The sequence below is a fragment of the Oncorhynchus nerka genome, linkage group LG15 (genome assembly GCF_034236695.1).
Source record: "Oncorhynchus nerka isolate Pitt River linkage group LG15, Oner_Uvic_2.0, whole genome shotgun sequence".
NCBI lineage: Eukaryota > Metazoa > Chordata > Actinopteri > Salmoniformes > Salmonidae > Oncorhynchus > Oncorhynchus nerka.
The window spans coordinates 3,417,803-3,434,833 of NC_088410.1; the positions used below are offsets into that span (position 1 = coordinate 3,417,803).

Genomic DNA, 17,031 nt, shown 5'->3' on the forward strand with positions numbered 1-17,031 from the left:
TCAGAAACACAGTCTCATTTCATTGTGTATCAGAAACACAGTTTTCATTGTGTATCAGAAACACAGTCTCATTTCATTGTGTATCAGAAACACAGTCTCAATTCATTGTGTATCAGAAACACAGTCACAGTCAGAAACACAGTCTCATTTCATTGTGTATCAGAAACACAGTCTTTCATTTCATTTCATTGTGTATCAGAAACACAGTCTCATTTCATTGTGTATCAGAAACACAGTCTCATTTCATTGTCTATCAGAAACACAGTCTCATTTCATTGTGTATCAGAAACACAGTCTCATTTCATTGTGTATCAGAAACACAGTCTCAAAACACAGTCTCATTTCATTGTGTATCAGAAACACAGTCTCATTTCATTGTGTATCAGAAACACAGTCTCATTTCATTGTGTATCAGAAACACAGTCTCATTTTTCATTGTGTATCAGAAACACAGTCTCATTTCATTGTGTATCAGAAACACAGTCTCAATTCATTTCATTGTGTATCAGAAACACAGTCTCAATTCATTGTCTATCAGAAACACAGTCTCATTTCATTGTGTATCAGAAACATCATTGTGTATCAGAAACACAGTCTCAATTCATTGTCTATCAGAAACACAGTCTCATTTCATTGTGTATCAGAAACACAGTCTCATTTCATTGTGTATCAGAAACACAGTCTCATTTCATTGTGTATCAGAAACACAGTCTCATTTCATTGTGTATCAGAAACACAGTCTCAATTCATTTCAATGTGTATCAGAAACACAGTCTCATTTCATTGTGTATCAGAAACACAGTCTCAATTCATTTCATTGTGTATCAGAAACACAGTCTCAATTCATTGTCTATCAGAAACACAGTCTCATTTCATTTCAATGTGTATCAGAAACACAGTCTCATTTCATTTCAATGTGTATCAGAAACACAGTCTCATTTCATTGTGTATCAGAAACACAGTCTCACTTCAATGTGTATCAGAAACACAGTCTCATTTCATTGTGTATCAGAAACACAGTCTCATTTCATTGTGTATCAGAAACACAGTCTCATTTCATTTCATTGTGTATCAGAAACACAGTCTCATTTCATTTCATTGTGTACCAGAAACACAGTCTCATTTCAATGTGTATCAGAAACACAGTCTCAATTCATTGTGTATCAGAAACACAGTCTCATTTCATTGTGTATCAGAAACACAGTCTCATTTCATTGTGTATCAGAAACACAGTCTCATTTCATTGTGTATCAGAAACACAGTCTCATTTCATTGTGTATCAGAAACACAGTCTCAATTCATTGTCTATCAGAAACACAGTCTCATTTCATTGTGTATCAGAAACAAAGTCTCAATTCATTGTGTATCAGAAACACAGTCTCATTTCATTGTGTATCAGAAACACAGTCTCATTTCATTTCATTGTCTATCAGAAACACAGTCTCATTTCATTGTGTATCAGAAACACAGTCTCATTTCATTTCATTGTCTATCAGAAACACAGTCTCATTTCATTTCATTGTGTATCAGAAACACAGTCTCATTTCATTGTGTATCAGAAACACAGTCTCATTTCATTGTCTATCAGAAACACAGTCTCATTTCATTGTGTATCAGAAACACAGTCTCAATTCATTGTCTATCAGAAACACAGTCTCATTTCATTGTGTATCAGAAACACAGTCTCATTTCATTGTGTATCAGAAACACAGTCTCATTTCATTGTCTATTCTCATTTCATTGTGTATCAGAAACACAGTCTCATTTCATTGTCTATCAGAAACACAGTCTCATTTCATTGTGTATCAGAAACACAGTCTCATTTCATTGTGTATCAGAAACACAGTCTCAATTCATTTCAATGTGTATCAGAAACACAGTCTCATTTCATTGTGTATCAGAAACACAGTCTCAATTCATTTCATTGTGTATCAGAAACACAGTCTCAATTCATTGTCTATCAGAAACACAGTCTCATTTCATTGTGTATCAGAAACATCAATGTGTATCAGAAACACAGTCTCATTTCATTGTGTATTTCATTTCATGTATCAGAAACACAGTCTCATTTCATTGTGTATCAGAAACATCAATGTGTACCAGAAACACAGTCTCATTTCACTGTGTATCAGAAACACAGTCTCATTTCATTGTGTATCAGAAACACAGTCTCAATTCATTGTGTATCAGAAACACAGTCTCAATTCATTTCATTGTGTATCAGAAACACAGTCTCATTTCATTGTGTATCAGAAACACAGTCTCAATTCATTTAATTGTGTATCAGAAACACAGTCTCATTTCATTGTCTATCAGAAACACAGTCTCATTTCACTTCATTGTGTATCAGAAACACAGTCTCATTTCATTGTGTATCAGAAACACAGTCTCATTTCATTGTGTATCAGAAACACAGTCTCATTTCATTGTGTATCAGAAACACAGTCTCATTTCATTGTGTATCAGAAACACAGTCTCATTTCATTGTGTATCAGAAACACAGTCTCAATTCATTTCATTGTGTATCAGAAACACAGTCTCATTTCATTGTGTATCAGAAACACAGTCTCATTTCATTGTGTATCAGAAACACAGTCTCATTTCATTTCATTGTGTATCAGAAACACAGTCTCATTTCATTTCATTGTGTATCAGAAACACAGTCTCAATTCATTGTGTATCAGAAACACAGTCTCATTTCATTGTGTATCAGAAACACAGTCTCATTTCATTGTGTATCAGAAACACAGTCTCATTTCATTGTGTATCAGAAACACAGTCTCATTTCATTGTGTATCAGAAACACAGTCTCATTTCATTGTGTATCAGAAACACAGTCTCAATTCATTGTCTATCAGAAACACAGTCTCATTTCATTGTGTATTCTCAATTCATTGTGTATCAGAAACACAGTCTCATTTCATTGTGTATCAGAAACACAGTCTCATTTCATTTCATTGTCTATCAGAAACACAGTCTCATTTCATTGTGTATCAGAAACACAGTCTCATTTCATGTATCAGAAACACAGTCTCATTTCATTTCATTGTGTATCAGAAACACAGTCTCATTTCATTGTGTATCAGAAACACAGTCTCATTTCATTGTGTATCAGAAACACAGTCTCATTTCATTGTGTATCATTCATTTCATTGTATCAGAAACACAGTCTCATTTCATTGTGTATCAGAAACACAGTCTCATTTCATTGTGTATCAGAAACACAGTCTCATTTCATTGTGTATCAGAAACACAGTCTCATTGTGTATTCTCATTTCATTGTGTATCAGAAACACAGTCTCATTTCATTGTGTATCATTCTCATTTCATTGTGTATCAGAAACACAGTCTCAATTCATTTCAATGTGTATCAGAAACACAGTCTCATTTCATTGTGTATCAGAAACACAGTCTCAATTCATTTCATTGTGTATCAGAAACACAGTCTCAATTCATTGTCTATCAGAAACACAGTCTCATTTCATTGTGTATCAGAAACATCAATGTGTATCAGAAACACAGTCTCATTTCATTGTGTATCAGAAACACAGTCTCAATTCATTGTCTATCAGAAACACAGTCTCATTTCATTGTGTATCAGAAACATCAATGTGTATCAGAAACACAGTCTCATTTCATTGTGTATCAGAAACACAGTCTCATTTCATTGTGTATCAGAAACACAGTCTCAATTCATTTCAATGTGTATCAGAAACACAGTCTCATTTCATTGTGTATCATCTCATTTCATTGTGTATCAGAAACACAGTCTCAATTCATTGTCTATCAGAAACACAGTCTCATTTCATTTCAATGTGTATCAGAAACACAGTCTCATTTCATTTCAATGTGTATCAGAAACACAGTCTCATTTCATTGTGTATCAGAAACACAGTCTCACTTCAATGTGTATCAGAAACACAGTCTCATTTCATTGTGTATCAGAAACACAGTCTCATTTCATTGTGTATCAGAAACACAGTCTCATTTCATTTCATTGTGTATCAGAAACACAGTCTCATTTCATTGTGTATCAGAAACACAGTCTCATTTCATTGTGTATCAGAAACACAGTCTCAATTCATTGTGTATCAGAAACACAGTCTCATTTCATTGTGTATCAGAAACACAGTCTCATTTCATTGTGTATCAGAAACACAGTCTCATTTCATTGTGTATCAGAAACACAGTCTCATTGTGTATCAGAAACACAGTCTCATTCATTGTGTATCAGAAACACAGTCTCATTTCATTGTCTATCAGAAACACAGTCTCATTTCATTGTGTATCAGAAACACAGTCTCATTTCATTGTGTATCATTCTCATTTCATTGTGTATCAGAAACACAGTCTCATTTCATTTCATTGTCTATCAGAAACACAGTCTCATTTCATTGTGTATCAGAAACACAGTCTCATTTCATTTCATTGTCTATCAGAAACACAGTCTCATTTCATTTCATTGTGTATCAGAAACACAGTCTCATTTCATTGTGTATCAGAAACACAGTCTCATTTCATTGTCTATCAGAAACACAGTCTCATTTCATTGTGTATCAGAAACACAGTCTCAATTCATTGTCTATCAGAAACACAGTCTCATTTCATTGTGTATCAGAAACACAGTCTCATTTCATTGTGTATCAGAAACACAGTCTCATTTCATTGTCTATCAGAAACACAGTCTCATTTCATTGTGTATCAGAAACACAGTCTCATTTCATTGTCTATCAGAAACACAGTCTCATTTCATTGTGTATCAGAAACACAGTCTCAATTCATTGTGTATCAGAAACACAGTCAGAAAAACACAGTCTCATTTCATTGTGTATCAGAAACACAGTCTCATTTCATTGTCAGAAACATAATCAGAAACACAGTCTCAATTCATTGTGTATCAGAAACACAGTCTCATTTCATTGTGTATCAGAAACACAGTCTCATTTCATTGTGTATCAGAAACACAGTCTCAATTCATTGTGTATCAGAAACACAGTCTCAATTCATTGTGTACCAGAAACACAGTCTCAATTCATTGTGTATCAGAAACACAGTCTCATTTCATTGTGAAACACAGTCTCATTTCATTTCAATGAAACACAGTCTCAATTCATTGTGTATCAGAAACACAGTCTCATTTCATTTCATTGTGTATCAGAAACACAGTCTCATTTCATTGTGTATCAGAAACACAGTCTCATTTCATTGTCTATCAGAAACACAGTCTCAATTCATTGTGTATCAGAAACACAGTCTCAATTCATTGTGTATCAGAAACACAGTCTCATTTCATTGTCTATCAGAAACACAGTCTCATTTCATTGTGTATCAGAAACACAGTCTCATTTCATTGTCTATCAGAAACACAGTCTCAATTCATTGTGTATCAGAAACACAGTCTCAATTCATTGTCTATCAGAAACACAGTCTCAAATCACCTGCTCCAAACCCCCTGCAGGTCCTGGAATCCCGGGGCTCTCTGGAGGTAGGGCACCACCTGCAGGATGGGAGGAGGAAGTACACCGTCAATTCACGACTACAGACTGGGGTTCATTACAGAGAACTACAATGGATAATAACCTGATAACTACTACAGACTGGTGTGGATAATAACCTGTTAACAGACTGGTGTGGATAATAACCTGATAACAGACTGGTGTGGATAATAACCTGTTAACAGACTGGTGTGGATAATAACCTGTTAACAGACTGGTGTGGATAATAACCTGTTAACAGACTGGTGTGGATAATAACCTGTTAACTACTACAGACTGGTGAGGATAATAACCTGTTAACAGACTGGTGTGGATAATAACCTGTTAACAGACTGGTGTGGATAATAACCTGTTAACAGACTGGTGTGGATAATAACCTGTTAACTACTACAGACTGGTGTGGATAATAATCTGATAACAGACTGGTGTGGATAATAACCTGTTACCAGACTGGTGTGGATAATAACCTGTTAACAGACTGGTGTGGATAATAACCTGTTAACAGACTGGTGTGGATAATAACCTGTTACCAGACTGGTGTGGATAATAACCTGTTAACAGACTGGTGTGGATAATAACCTGTTAACTACTACAGACTGGTGTGGATAATAACCTACACAGACTGGTGTGGATAATAACCTGTTAACTACTACAGACTGGTGTGGATAATAACCTGTTAACAGACTGGTGTGGATAATAACCTGTTAACAGACTGGTGTGGATAATAACCTGTTAACTACTACAGACTGGTGTAGATAATAACCTGTTAACAGACTGGTGTGGATAATAACCTGTTAACTACTACAGACTGGTGTGGATAATAACCTGTTAACAGACTGGTGTGGATAATAACCTGTTAACAGACTGGTGTGGATAATAACCTGATAACAGACTGGTGTGGATAATAACCTGTTAACAGACTGGTGTGGATAATAACCTGTTAACTACTACAGACTGGTGTGGATAATAACCTGTTAACAGACTGGTGTGATACCTGTTAACAGACTGGTGTGGATAATAACCTGTTAACAGACTGGTGTGGATAATAACCTGTTAACTACTACAGACTGGTGTGATAATAACCTGTTAACAGACTGGTGTTGATAATAACCTGTTAACTACTACAGACTGGTGTGATAATAACCTGATAACAGACTGGTGTTGATAATAACCTGTTAACAGACTGGTGTGGATAATAACCTGTTAACAGACTGGTGTGGATAATAACCTGTTAACAGACTGGTGTGGATAATAACCTGTTAACTACTACAGACTGGTGTGGATAATAACCTGTTAACAGACTGGTGTGGATAATAACCTGTTAACAGACTGGTGAGGATAATAACCTGTTAACAGACTGGTGTGGATAATAACCTGTTAACAGACTGGTGTGGATAATAACCTGATAACAGACTGGTGTGGATAATAACCTGTTAACTACTACAGACTGGTGTGGATAATAACCTGTTACAGACTGGTGTGATAATAACCTGTTAACTACAACAGACTGGTGTGGATAATAACCTGTTAACTACTACAGACTGGTGTGGATAATAACCTGTTAACAGACTGGTGTGATAATAACCTGTTACCAGACTGGTGTGGATAATAACCTGTTAACAGACTGGTGGGATAATAACCTGTTACCAGACTGGTGTGATAATAACCTGTTAACAGACTGGTGTGGATAATAACCTGATAACTACTACAGACTGGTGTGGATAATAACCTGTTAACTACTACAGACTGGTGTGGATAATAACCTGTTAACAGACTGGTGTTGATAATAACCTGATAACTACTACAGACTGGTGTGGATAATAACCTGTTACCAGACTGGTGTTGATAATAACCTGTTACCAGACTGGTGTGGATAATAACCTGTTAACAGACTGGTGTGGATAATAACCTGTTACCAGACTGGTGTGGATAATAACCTGTTAACAGACTGGTGTGGATAATAACCTGTTAACAGACTGGTGTGGATAATAACCTGTTAACTACTACAGACTGGTGTGGATAATAACCTGTTAACAGACTGGTGTGGATAATAACCTGATAACAGACTGGTGTGGATAATAACATGTTAACTACTACAGACTGGTGTGGATAATAACCTGTTAACTACTACAGACTGGTGTGGATAATAACCTGTTAACTACTACAGACTGGTGTGGATAATAACCTGTTAACAGACTGGTGTGGATAATAACCTGTTACCAGACTGGTGTGGATAATAACCTGTTAACAGACTGGTGTGGATAATAACCTGTTAACAGACTGGTGTGGATAATAACCTGTTAACTACTACAGACTGGTGTGGATAATAACCTGTTAACAGACTGGTGTGGATAATAACCTGATAACAGACTGGTGTAGATAATAACCTAACAGACTGGTGGATAATAACCTGTTAACTACTACAGACTGGTGTGGATAATAACCTGTTAACAGACTGGTGTGATAATAACCTGTTAACAGACTGGTGTGGATAATAACCTGTTAACAGACTGGTGTGATAATAACCTGTTAACAGACTGGTGTGGATAATAACCTGTTAACAGACTGGTGTGGATAATAACCTGTTAACAGACTGGTGTGGATAATAACCTGTTAACTACTACAGACTGGTGTGGATAATAACCTGTTAACAGACTGGTGTGGATAATAACCTGTTAACAGACTGGTGGATAATAACCTGTTAACTACTACAGACTGGTGAGGATAATAACCTGATAACAGACTGGTATAATAACCTAACAGACTGGTGTGATAATAACCTGTTAACAGACTGGTGTGGATAATAACCTGTTAACAGACTGGTGTGGATAATAACCTGTTAACAGACTGGTGTGATAATAACCTGTTAACTACTACAGACTGGTGTGGATAATAACCTGTTAACAGACTGGTGTGATAATAACCTGTTAACAGACTGGTGTGGATAATAACCTGTTACCAGACTGGTGTGGATAATAACCTGTTACCAGACTGGTGATAATAACCTGTTAACTACTACAGACTGGTGAGGATAATAACAGACTGGTTAACTACAACTGTTAACAGACTGGTGTGGATAATAACCTGTTAACAGACTGGTGTGATAATAACCTGATAACTACTACAGACTGGTGTGGATAATAACCTGTTAACAGACTGGTGATAATAACCTGTTAACTACTACAGACTGGTGTGGATAATAACCTGTTAACAGACTGGTGTGGATAATAACCTGTTAACAGACTGGTGTAGATAATAACCTGTTAACAGACTGGTGTGGATAATAACCTGTTAACAGACTGGTGTGGATAATAACCTGTTAACAGACTGGTGTGATAATAACCTGTAACTACTACAGACTGGTGGGATAATAACCTGTTAACAGACTGGTGTGGATAATAACCTGTTAACAGACTGGTGAATAATAACCTGTTACCAGACTGGTGTTGATAATAACCTGTTAACAGACTGGTGGATAATAACCTGATAACAGACTGGTGTGGATAATAACCTGTTAACTACAGACTGGTGTGGATAATAACCTGTTTCCAGACTGGTGTGATAATAACCTGTTAACAGACTGGTGTGGATAATAACCTGTTAACAGACTGGTGATAATAACCTGTTAACAGACTGGTGATAATAACCTGTTAACTACTACAGACTGGTGTGGATAATAACCTGTTAACAGACTGGTGTGGATAATAACCTGTTAACTACTACAGACTGGTGTGGATAATAACCTGTTAACAGACTGGTGTGGATAATAACCTGTTAACAGACTGGTGGATAATAACCCGTTAACTACTACAGACTGGTGGATAACCTGTTAACAGACTGGTGTGGATAATAACCTGTTAACTACTACAGACTGGTGTGGATAATAACCTGTTAACAGACTGGTGTGGATAATAACCTGTTAACTAGACTGGTGTGGATAATAACCTGTTAACAGACCGGTGTGATAATAACCTCATTAACAGACTGGTGTGGATAATAACCTGCAACAGACTGGTGTGATAATAACCTGTTAACAGACTGGTGTGGATAATAACCTGTTAACAGACTGGTGTTGATAATAACCTGTTAACAGACTGGTGGATAATAACCTGTTAACAGACTGGTGTGGATAATAACCTGTTAACAGACTGGTGTTGATAATAACCTGATAACTACTACAGACTGGTGTGGATAATAACCTGTTACCAGACTGGTGTTGATAATAACCTGTTACCAGACTGGTGTGGATAATAACCTGTTAACAGACTGGTGTGATAATAACCTGATAACTAACAGACTGGTGTGGATAATAACCTGTTAACTACTACAGACTGGTGTGATAATAACCTGTTAACAGACTGGTGTGGATAATAACCTGTTAACAGACTGGTGTGGATAATAACCTGTTAACAGACTGGTGTGGATAATAACCTGTTAACAGACTGGTGTGATAATAACCTGTTACCAGACTGGTGTGGATAATAACCTGTTAACAGACTGGTGTGAATGATAATAACCTGTTAACTACTACAGACTGGTGTGGATAATAACCTGTTAACTACTACAGACTGGTGTGGATAATAACCTGATAACTACTAGACTGGTGTGGATAATAACCTGTTAACAGACTGGTGGATAATAACCTGATAACAGACTATAATAACCTGATAACAGACTGGTGTGGATAATAACCTGTTAACAGACTGGTGTGGATAATAAATCCGTTAACAGACTGGTGTGGATAATAACCTGTTAACTACTACAGACTGGTGTGGATAATAACCTGTTAACAGACTGGTGTGGATAATAACCTGTTAACTACTACAGACTGGTGTGGATAATAACCTGTTAACAGACTGGTGTGGATAATAACCTGTTAACAGACTGGTGTGATAATAACCTGTTAACTACTACAGACTGGTGTGATAATAACCTGTTAACAGACTGGTGTGATAATAACCTGTTAACCAGACTGTTATACCCGTTAACAGACTGGTGTGGATAATAACCTGTTAACTACTACAGACTGGTGTGATAATAACCTGTTAACAGACTGGTGTGGATAATAACCTGTTAACAGACTGGTGTGATAATAACCTGTTAACAGACTGGTGTGGATAATAACCTGTTAACAGACTGGTGTTGATAATAACCTGTTAACAGACTGGTGTGGATAATAACCTGTTAACTAGACAGACTGGTGTGGATAATAACCTGTTAACAGACTGGTGTTGATAATAACCTGATAACTACTAACAGACTGGTGTAATAACCTGTTACCAGACTGGTGTTGATAATAACCTGTTAACAGACTGGTGTGGATAATAACCTGTTAACAGACTGGTGATAATAACCTGATAACTACTACACAGACTGGTGTGATAATAACCTGTTAACTACTACAGACTGGTGTGGATAATAACCTGTTAACAGACTGGTGTGGATAATAACCTGTTAACAGACTGGTGTGGATAATAACCTGTTAACAGACTGGTGTGGATAATAACCTGTTAACAGACTGGTGTGGATAATAACCTGTTACCAGACTGGTGTGGATAATAACCTGTTAACAGACTGGTGTGGATAATAACCTGTTAACAGACTGGTGTGGATAATAACCTACTACAGACTGTGTGGATAATAACCTGATAACTACTACAGACTGGTGTGGATAATAACCTGTTAACAGACTGGTGTGGATAATAACCTGATAACAGACTGGTGTGGATAATAACCTGATAACAGACTGGTGTGGATAATAACCTGTTAATAACTGTTACAGACTGGTGTGGATAATAACCTGTTAACAGACTGGTGTGACTGGTGTGGATAATAACCTGTTACCAGACTGGTGTGGATAATAACCTGTTAACTACTACAGACTGGTGTGGATAATAACCTGTTAACTACTACAGACTGGTGTGGATAATAACCTGATAACTACTACAGACTGGTGTGGATAATAACCTGTTAACAGACTGGTGTGGATAATAACCTGATAACAGACTGGTGTGGATAATAACCTGATAACAGACTGGTGTGGATAATAACCTGTTAACTACTACAGACTGGTGTGGATAATAACCTGTTAACAGACTGGTGTGGATAATAACCTGTTAACAGACTGGTGTGGATAATAACCTGTTTCCAGACTGGTGTGGATAATAACCTGTTACCAGACTGGTGTGGATAATAACCTGTTAACAGACTGGTGTGGATAATAACCTGTTAACAGACTGGTGTGGATAATAACCTGTTAACAGACTGGTGTGGATAATAACCTGTTAACAGACTGGTGTGGATAATAACCTGTTAACAGACTGGTGTGGATAATAACCTGATAACAGACTGGTGTGGATAATAACCTGTTAACAGACTGGTGTGGATAATAACCTGATAACTACTACAGACTGGTGTGGATAATAACCTGTTAACTACTACAGACTGGTGTGGATAATAACCTGTTAACAGACTGGTGTGGATAATAACCTGTTAACAGACTGGTGTGGATAATAACCTGTTAACAGACTGGTGTGGATAATAACCTGATAACAGACTGGTGTGGATAATAACCTGTTAACAGACTGGTGTTGATAATAACCTGTTAACAGACTGGTGTGGATAATAACCTGTTAACAGACTGGTGTGGATAATAACCTGTTAACAGACTGGTGTGGATAATAACCTGTTAACAGACTGGTGTGGATAATAACCTGTTAACAGACTGGTGTGGATAATAACCTGTTAACTACTACAGACTGGTGTGGATAATAACCTGTTAACAGACTGGTGTGAATAATAACCTGTTAACTACTACAGACTGGTGTGGATAATAACCTGTTAACAGACTGGTGTGGATAATAACCTGTTAACTACTACAGACTGGTGTGGATAATAACCTGTTAACAGACTGGTGTGGATAATAACCTGTTAACAGACTGGTGTGGATAATAACCTGTTAACAGACTGGTGTGGATAATAACCTGTTAACAGACTGGTGTGGATAATAACCTGTTAACAGACTGGTGTTGATAATAACCTGTTAACAGACTGGTGTGGATAATAACCTGTTAACTACTACAGACTGGTGTGGATAATAACCTGATAACAGACTGGTGTGGATAATAACCTGATAACTACTTTGTGTGTGTGTGTGTGTGTGTGTGTGTGTGTGTGTGTGTGTGTGTGTGTGTGTGTGTGTGTGTGTGTGTGTGTGTGTACCCAGGCTATAGTGTCGTCCTCTAGACTGCTGGTCGGGTCAGAGCTGCTCTCCTCCACAATCACCTGCAGCAGCAACTCAATGGACTCTTCTGTCGAAACACACACACACTGTTAATATACACACACACACACACACACACACACACACACACACACACACACACACACACACACACACACACACACACACACACACACACCGCAGACTGCACACTGTTAATACACACACACACACACACACACACACACACACACACACACACACACACACACACACACACACACACACACACACACAGACTGCACATTGTTAATATACACACACACAGACAGACACACACACACACACACACACACTGTTAATACACACACACACTTTGATGGTAGCAGGCCGATCAGACAGGATGTTGACTCTGGGTCTGTGTTAAAACACACACACACTCGGTCTCCTACCTTTGATGGTAGCAGGCCGATCAGACTCTGGGTCTGTGTTAAAACACACACACTCTCGGTCTCCTACCTTTGATGGTAGCAGGCCGATCAGACTCTGGGTCTGTGTTAATACACACACACACTCGGTCTCCTACCTTTGATGGTAGCAGGCCGGTCAGACAGGATGAAGACCCTGGGTCTGTGTTAATACACACACACACTCGGTCTCCTACCTTTGATGGTAGCAGGCCGATCAGACTCTGGGTCTGTGTTAATACACACACACACTCGGTCTCCTACCTTTGATGGTAGCAGGCCGGTCAGACAGGATGAAGACCCTGGGTCTGTGTTAATACACACACAGACTCAGTCTCCTACCTTTGATGGTAGCAGGCCGATCAGACAGGATGAAGACTCTGGGTCTGTGTTAATACACACACACACTCGGTCTCCTACCTTTGATGGTAGCAGGCCGATCAGACTCTGGGTCTGTGTTAAAACACACACACACTCGGTCTCCTACCTTTGATGGTAGCAGGCCGATCAGACAGGATGAAGACTCTGGGTCTGTGTTAATACACACACACACTCGGTCTCCTACCTTTGATGGTAGCAGGCCGATCAGACTCTGGGTCTGTGTTAAAACACACACACACTCGGTCTCCTACCTTTGATGGTAGCAGGCCGATCAGACTCTGGGTTTGTGTAAAACACACACACACACTCGGTCTCCTACCTTATGATGTTAGCAGGCCGATCAGACAGGATGAAGACTCTGGGTCTGTGTTAATACACACACACACACTCGGTCTCCTACCTTTGATGGTAGCAGGCCGATCAGACAGGATGTTGACTCCTGGGTCTGTGTTAATACACACACACACTCGGTCTCCTACCTTTGGTGGTAGCAGGCCGATCAGACAGGATGAAGACTCTGGGTTTGTGTTAAAACACACACACACTCGGTCTCCTACCTTTGATGGTAGCAGGCCGATCAGACTCGGGGTTTGTGTTAAAACACACACACACTCGGTCTCCTACCTTTGATGGTAGCAGGCCGGTCAGACAGGATGAAGACCCTGGGTCTGTGTTAATACACACACACTCGGTCTCCTACCTTTGATGGTAGCAGGCCGATCAGACTCTGGGTCTGTGTTAATACACACACACACTCGGTCTCCTACCTTTGATGGTAGCAGGCCGGTCAGACAGGATGAAGACCCTGGGTCTGTGTGTGGAGCTGGGGTGAGGGGCGGACCAGGGTGGGGGTCTGGTGGTCCTGAGCCTGGGGAACGACTGTGTGGAATGTGTGGAAGAGATTGGTTGTGTTGTGGTTGTGGATGGTTGTTTCGTGGTCAGTGATGGTTGTGTTGTGGTTGTGGTTGTGACGACAGAGTAGAGGGGAGTTGTGTTCGAACCACTGGGGTCAGAGGTCAGAGCTGTTGGGGTCGGGGTCAAAACAGAACGGTCAGGATGGGTGGCGGTGTGATCCTGGATAGGGTTGAGTGGTGAGGGGGGGGACGCCGCGGTTGAGTGGTCAGGATGGGTGGCGGTGTGATCCTGGATAGGGTTGAGTGGTGAGGGGGAGGACGCCGCGGTTGAGGACAGTACAGGTGTCTGTGAGAGAGGTGTGTGTGCAGGTGACATGTCCAACAAAGGTGTGTGTGTTTGGATGGCGTGTGTAGCGTGTGTGAGAGCAGGGGTGTGTCTGTGTCCGTCTCTGGCCATTGCGATTCACTGTCCGTCGTCGTGGTGCTGGTCGTCGTGGTAACCATTAGAGGTCGATCAGGGGTCAGAGGTGAGGCGGTGGTCTGGACTACATCTCCCAGAGGCAGCTCTGCTGTGGTGAATGAAGAGGAGATGAAGGGATTTGTAGTCCCGTTGTAGTCTCTGTCAGGACTGAGGGGCGAGGAGGAGGAGAGGTGTGAGTCAGGGAGGGTATGGAGGAGAGGAGAGGAAGAGGAGGAGGAGGAGGAGAGGAGGAGGAGGAGGAGGAGGAGGAGGAGGAGGGGTGAGTCCGGGAGGGTAGGGAGGAGAGGAGATGAAGAGGAGGAGGAGAGGGGTGAGTCATGCAGGGTAGGGAGGAGAGGGAGAGGAAGAGGAGGAGGAGGAGAGGGGTGAGTCATGGAGGGTAAGAAGGAGAGGAGATGAAGAGGAGGAGGAGAGGGGTGAGTCATGGAGGGTAGGGAGGAGAGGAGAGGAGGATGAGGAGGAGGAGAGGGGTGAGTCAGGGGGAGAGAAGAGGAAGAGGAGGAGGAGGATGAGAGGGGTGAGTAGGGGGGGAGGAGAGAAAGAGGAGGAGGAGAGGTATGAGTCAGGGAGGAGAGGAGAGGAGGAGGAGGAGGAGGAGGAGGGGGTGAGTCAGGGAGGGAAGGGATGAGAGGAGAGGAAGAGGAGGAGGAGGAGGAGGAGAGGGGTGACTCAGTGAGGGTAGGGAGGAGAGGAGAGGAAGAGGAGGAGGAGGAGAGGGGTGAGTCCGGGAGGGTAGGGAGGAGAGGAGAGGAAGAGGAGGAGGAGGAGGAGAGGGGTGAGTCAGTGAGGGTGTTTGGGGGAGTGTGTGTGGGGTGTGTTAGGATGGGGGGAGTCAGAGTGATTTGTGATGTTAGAGTGTTTGAGGGAGATAGAGATCCACTAGTAATGTCTGTCTCTAAAGAGATGAATGATGAATCCGTTCCACTGTTGATTTCTGTCCTGGTTGTCTGTCTTTGATTACTTCTGTCTGGATCCGGAGAGGAGGATGTTGGTGTTCGACTAGTAATGTCTGATTCAGGTAGCCCCTCAGTCACAGGTCCGCTGGTCTGACTCAAGGTGACCTCAGAGGTGACCTTTAACCCCTCAGGGTCAGGGGTCATCCCAGGTCCCCTCTCACCCCGCCCTACTCTGACGCTCCTGGTGCTCCTCCACCCAGGGGGCCGGCCCCGCTCCGTCAGCCCAGCCAGGGTGTATCGTTGTGGGGTTAGGGTCCGGCCAGGCTTTCCTGGGCCTGCTAGAGGGCTGGAGGTCAGAGAGAGAGGGAGACGCAGGGCTCTGGGGAGGGAGATGGATGGGTCTCTGTGAGAGGTGTGTTGGTCTGTGGGTGTATCTGTAGGTGAGTGTGTGTGTTGGTCTGCGGGTGAGTGTGTGTGTTGGTCTGTGGGTGAGTGTGTGTGTTGGTCTGTGGGTTGGTCTGTAGGTGAGTGTGTGTGTTGGTCTGCGGGTGAGTGTGTGTGTTGGTCTGTGGGTGAGTGTGTGTGTTGGTCTGTGGGTTGGTCTGTAGGTGAGTGTGTGTGTTGGTCTGCGGGTGAGTGTGTGTGTTGGTCTGTGGGTGAGTGTGTGTGTTGGTCTGTGGGTGAGTGTGTGTGTTGGTCTGTAGGTGAGTGTGTGTGTTGGTCTGTGGGTGAGTGTGTGTGTTGGTCTGTGGTGAGTGTGTGTGTTGGTCTGTGGGTGAGTGTGTGTGGTCTGTGGGTGAGTGTGTGTGTTGGTCTGTGGGTGAGTGTGTGTGTTGGTCTGTGGGTGAGTGTGTGTGTTGGTCTGTAGGTGAGTGTGTGTGTTGGTCTGTGGGTGAGTGTGTGTGTTGGTCTGTGGGTGAGTGTGTGTGTTGGTCTGTGGGTGAGTGTGTGTGTTGGTCTGTGGGTGAGTGTGTGTGTTGGTCTGTGGGTGAGTGTGTGTGTTGGTCTGTGGGTGAGTGTGTGTGTTGGTCTGTGGGTGAGTGTGTGTGTTGGTCTGTAGGTGAGTGTGTGTGTTGGTCTGTGGGTGAGTGTGTGTGTTGGTCTGTAGGTGAGTGTGTGTGTTGGTCTGTGGGTGAGTGTGTGTGTTGGTCCATGGGTAAGGTGTGTGTGTCAGTGTGTGTGTTCATCCCAGCAGGGTCCATGGGTAAGGTGTGTGTGTCAGTGTGTGTGTTCAT

General features: G+C 41.3%; 1 protein-coding gene across 1 annotated transcript; it reads right to left on the reverse strand.

The window, feature by feature from the left end:
* Positions 1-5,403: 5,403 nt before the first annotated feature.
* Positions 5,404-15,125, reverse strand: LOC135559972 (mucin-7-like). Its single transcript, XM_065000884.1, has 3 exons — positions 14,333-15,125; positions 12,717-12,805; positions 5,404-5,497 (listed from the first exon to the last, which is right to left on the reverse strand). The coding sequence occupies exons 1-3, from the start codon at positions 14,874-14,876 to the stop codon at positions 5,435-5,437; spliced, it is 696 nt and encodes a 231-aa protein (XP_064856956.1). The 5' UTR covers positions 14,877-15,125; the 3' UTR covers positions 5,404-5,434.
* Between the last annotated feature and the right edge of the window lie 1,906 nt (positions 15,126-17,031).

What these genes read in the sequence shown, in the direction of transcription:
- LOC135559972 (XM_065000884.1), bottom strand. Translation starts at nt 14,876, where the DNA reads ATGGCCAGAGACGGACACAGACACACCCCTGCTCTCACACACGCTACA. An exon ending in CCGGCCTGCTACCATCAAAG is followed by an intron (nt 12,806 to 14,332) that starts GTAGGAGACCGA and finishes GTGTTTCGACAG; the next exon opens with AAGAGTCCATTGAGTTGCTG. An exon ending in AGGACGACACTATAGCCTGG is followed by an intron (nt 5,498 to 12,716) that starts GTACACACACAC and finishes CCCATCCTGCAG; the next exon opens with GTGGTGCCCTACCTCCAGAG.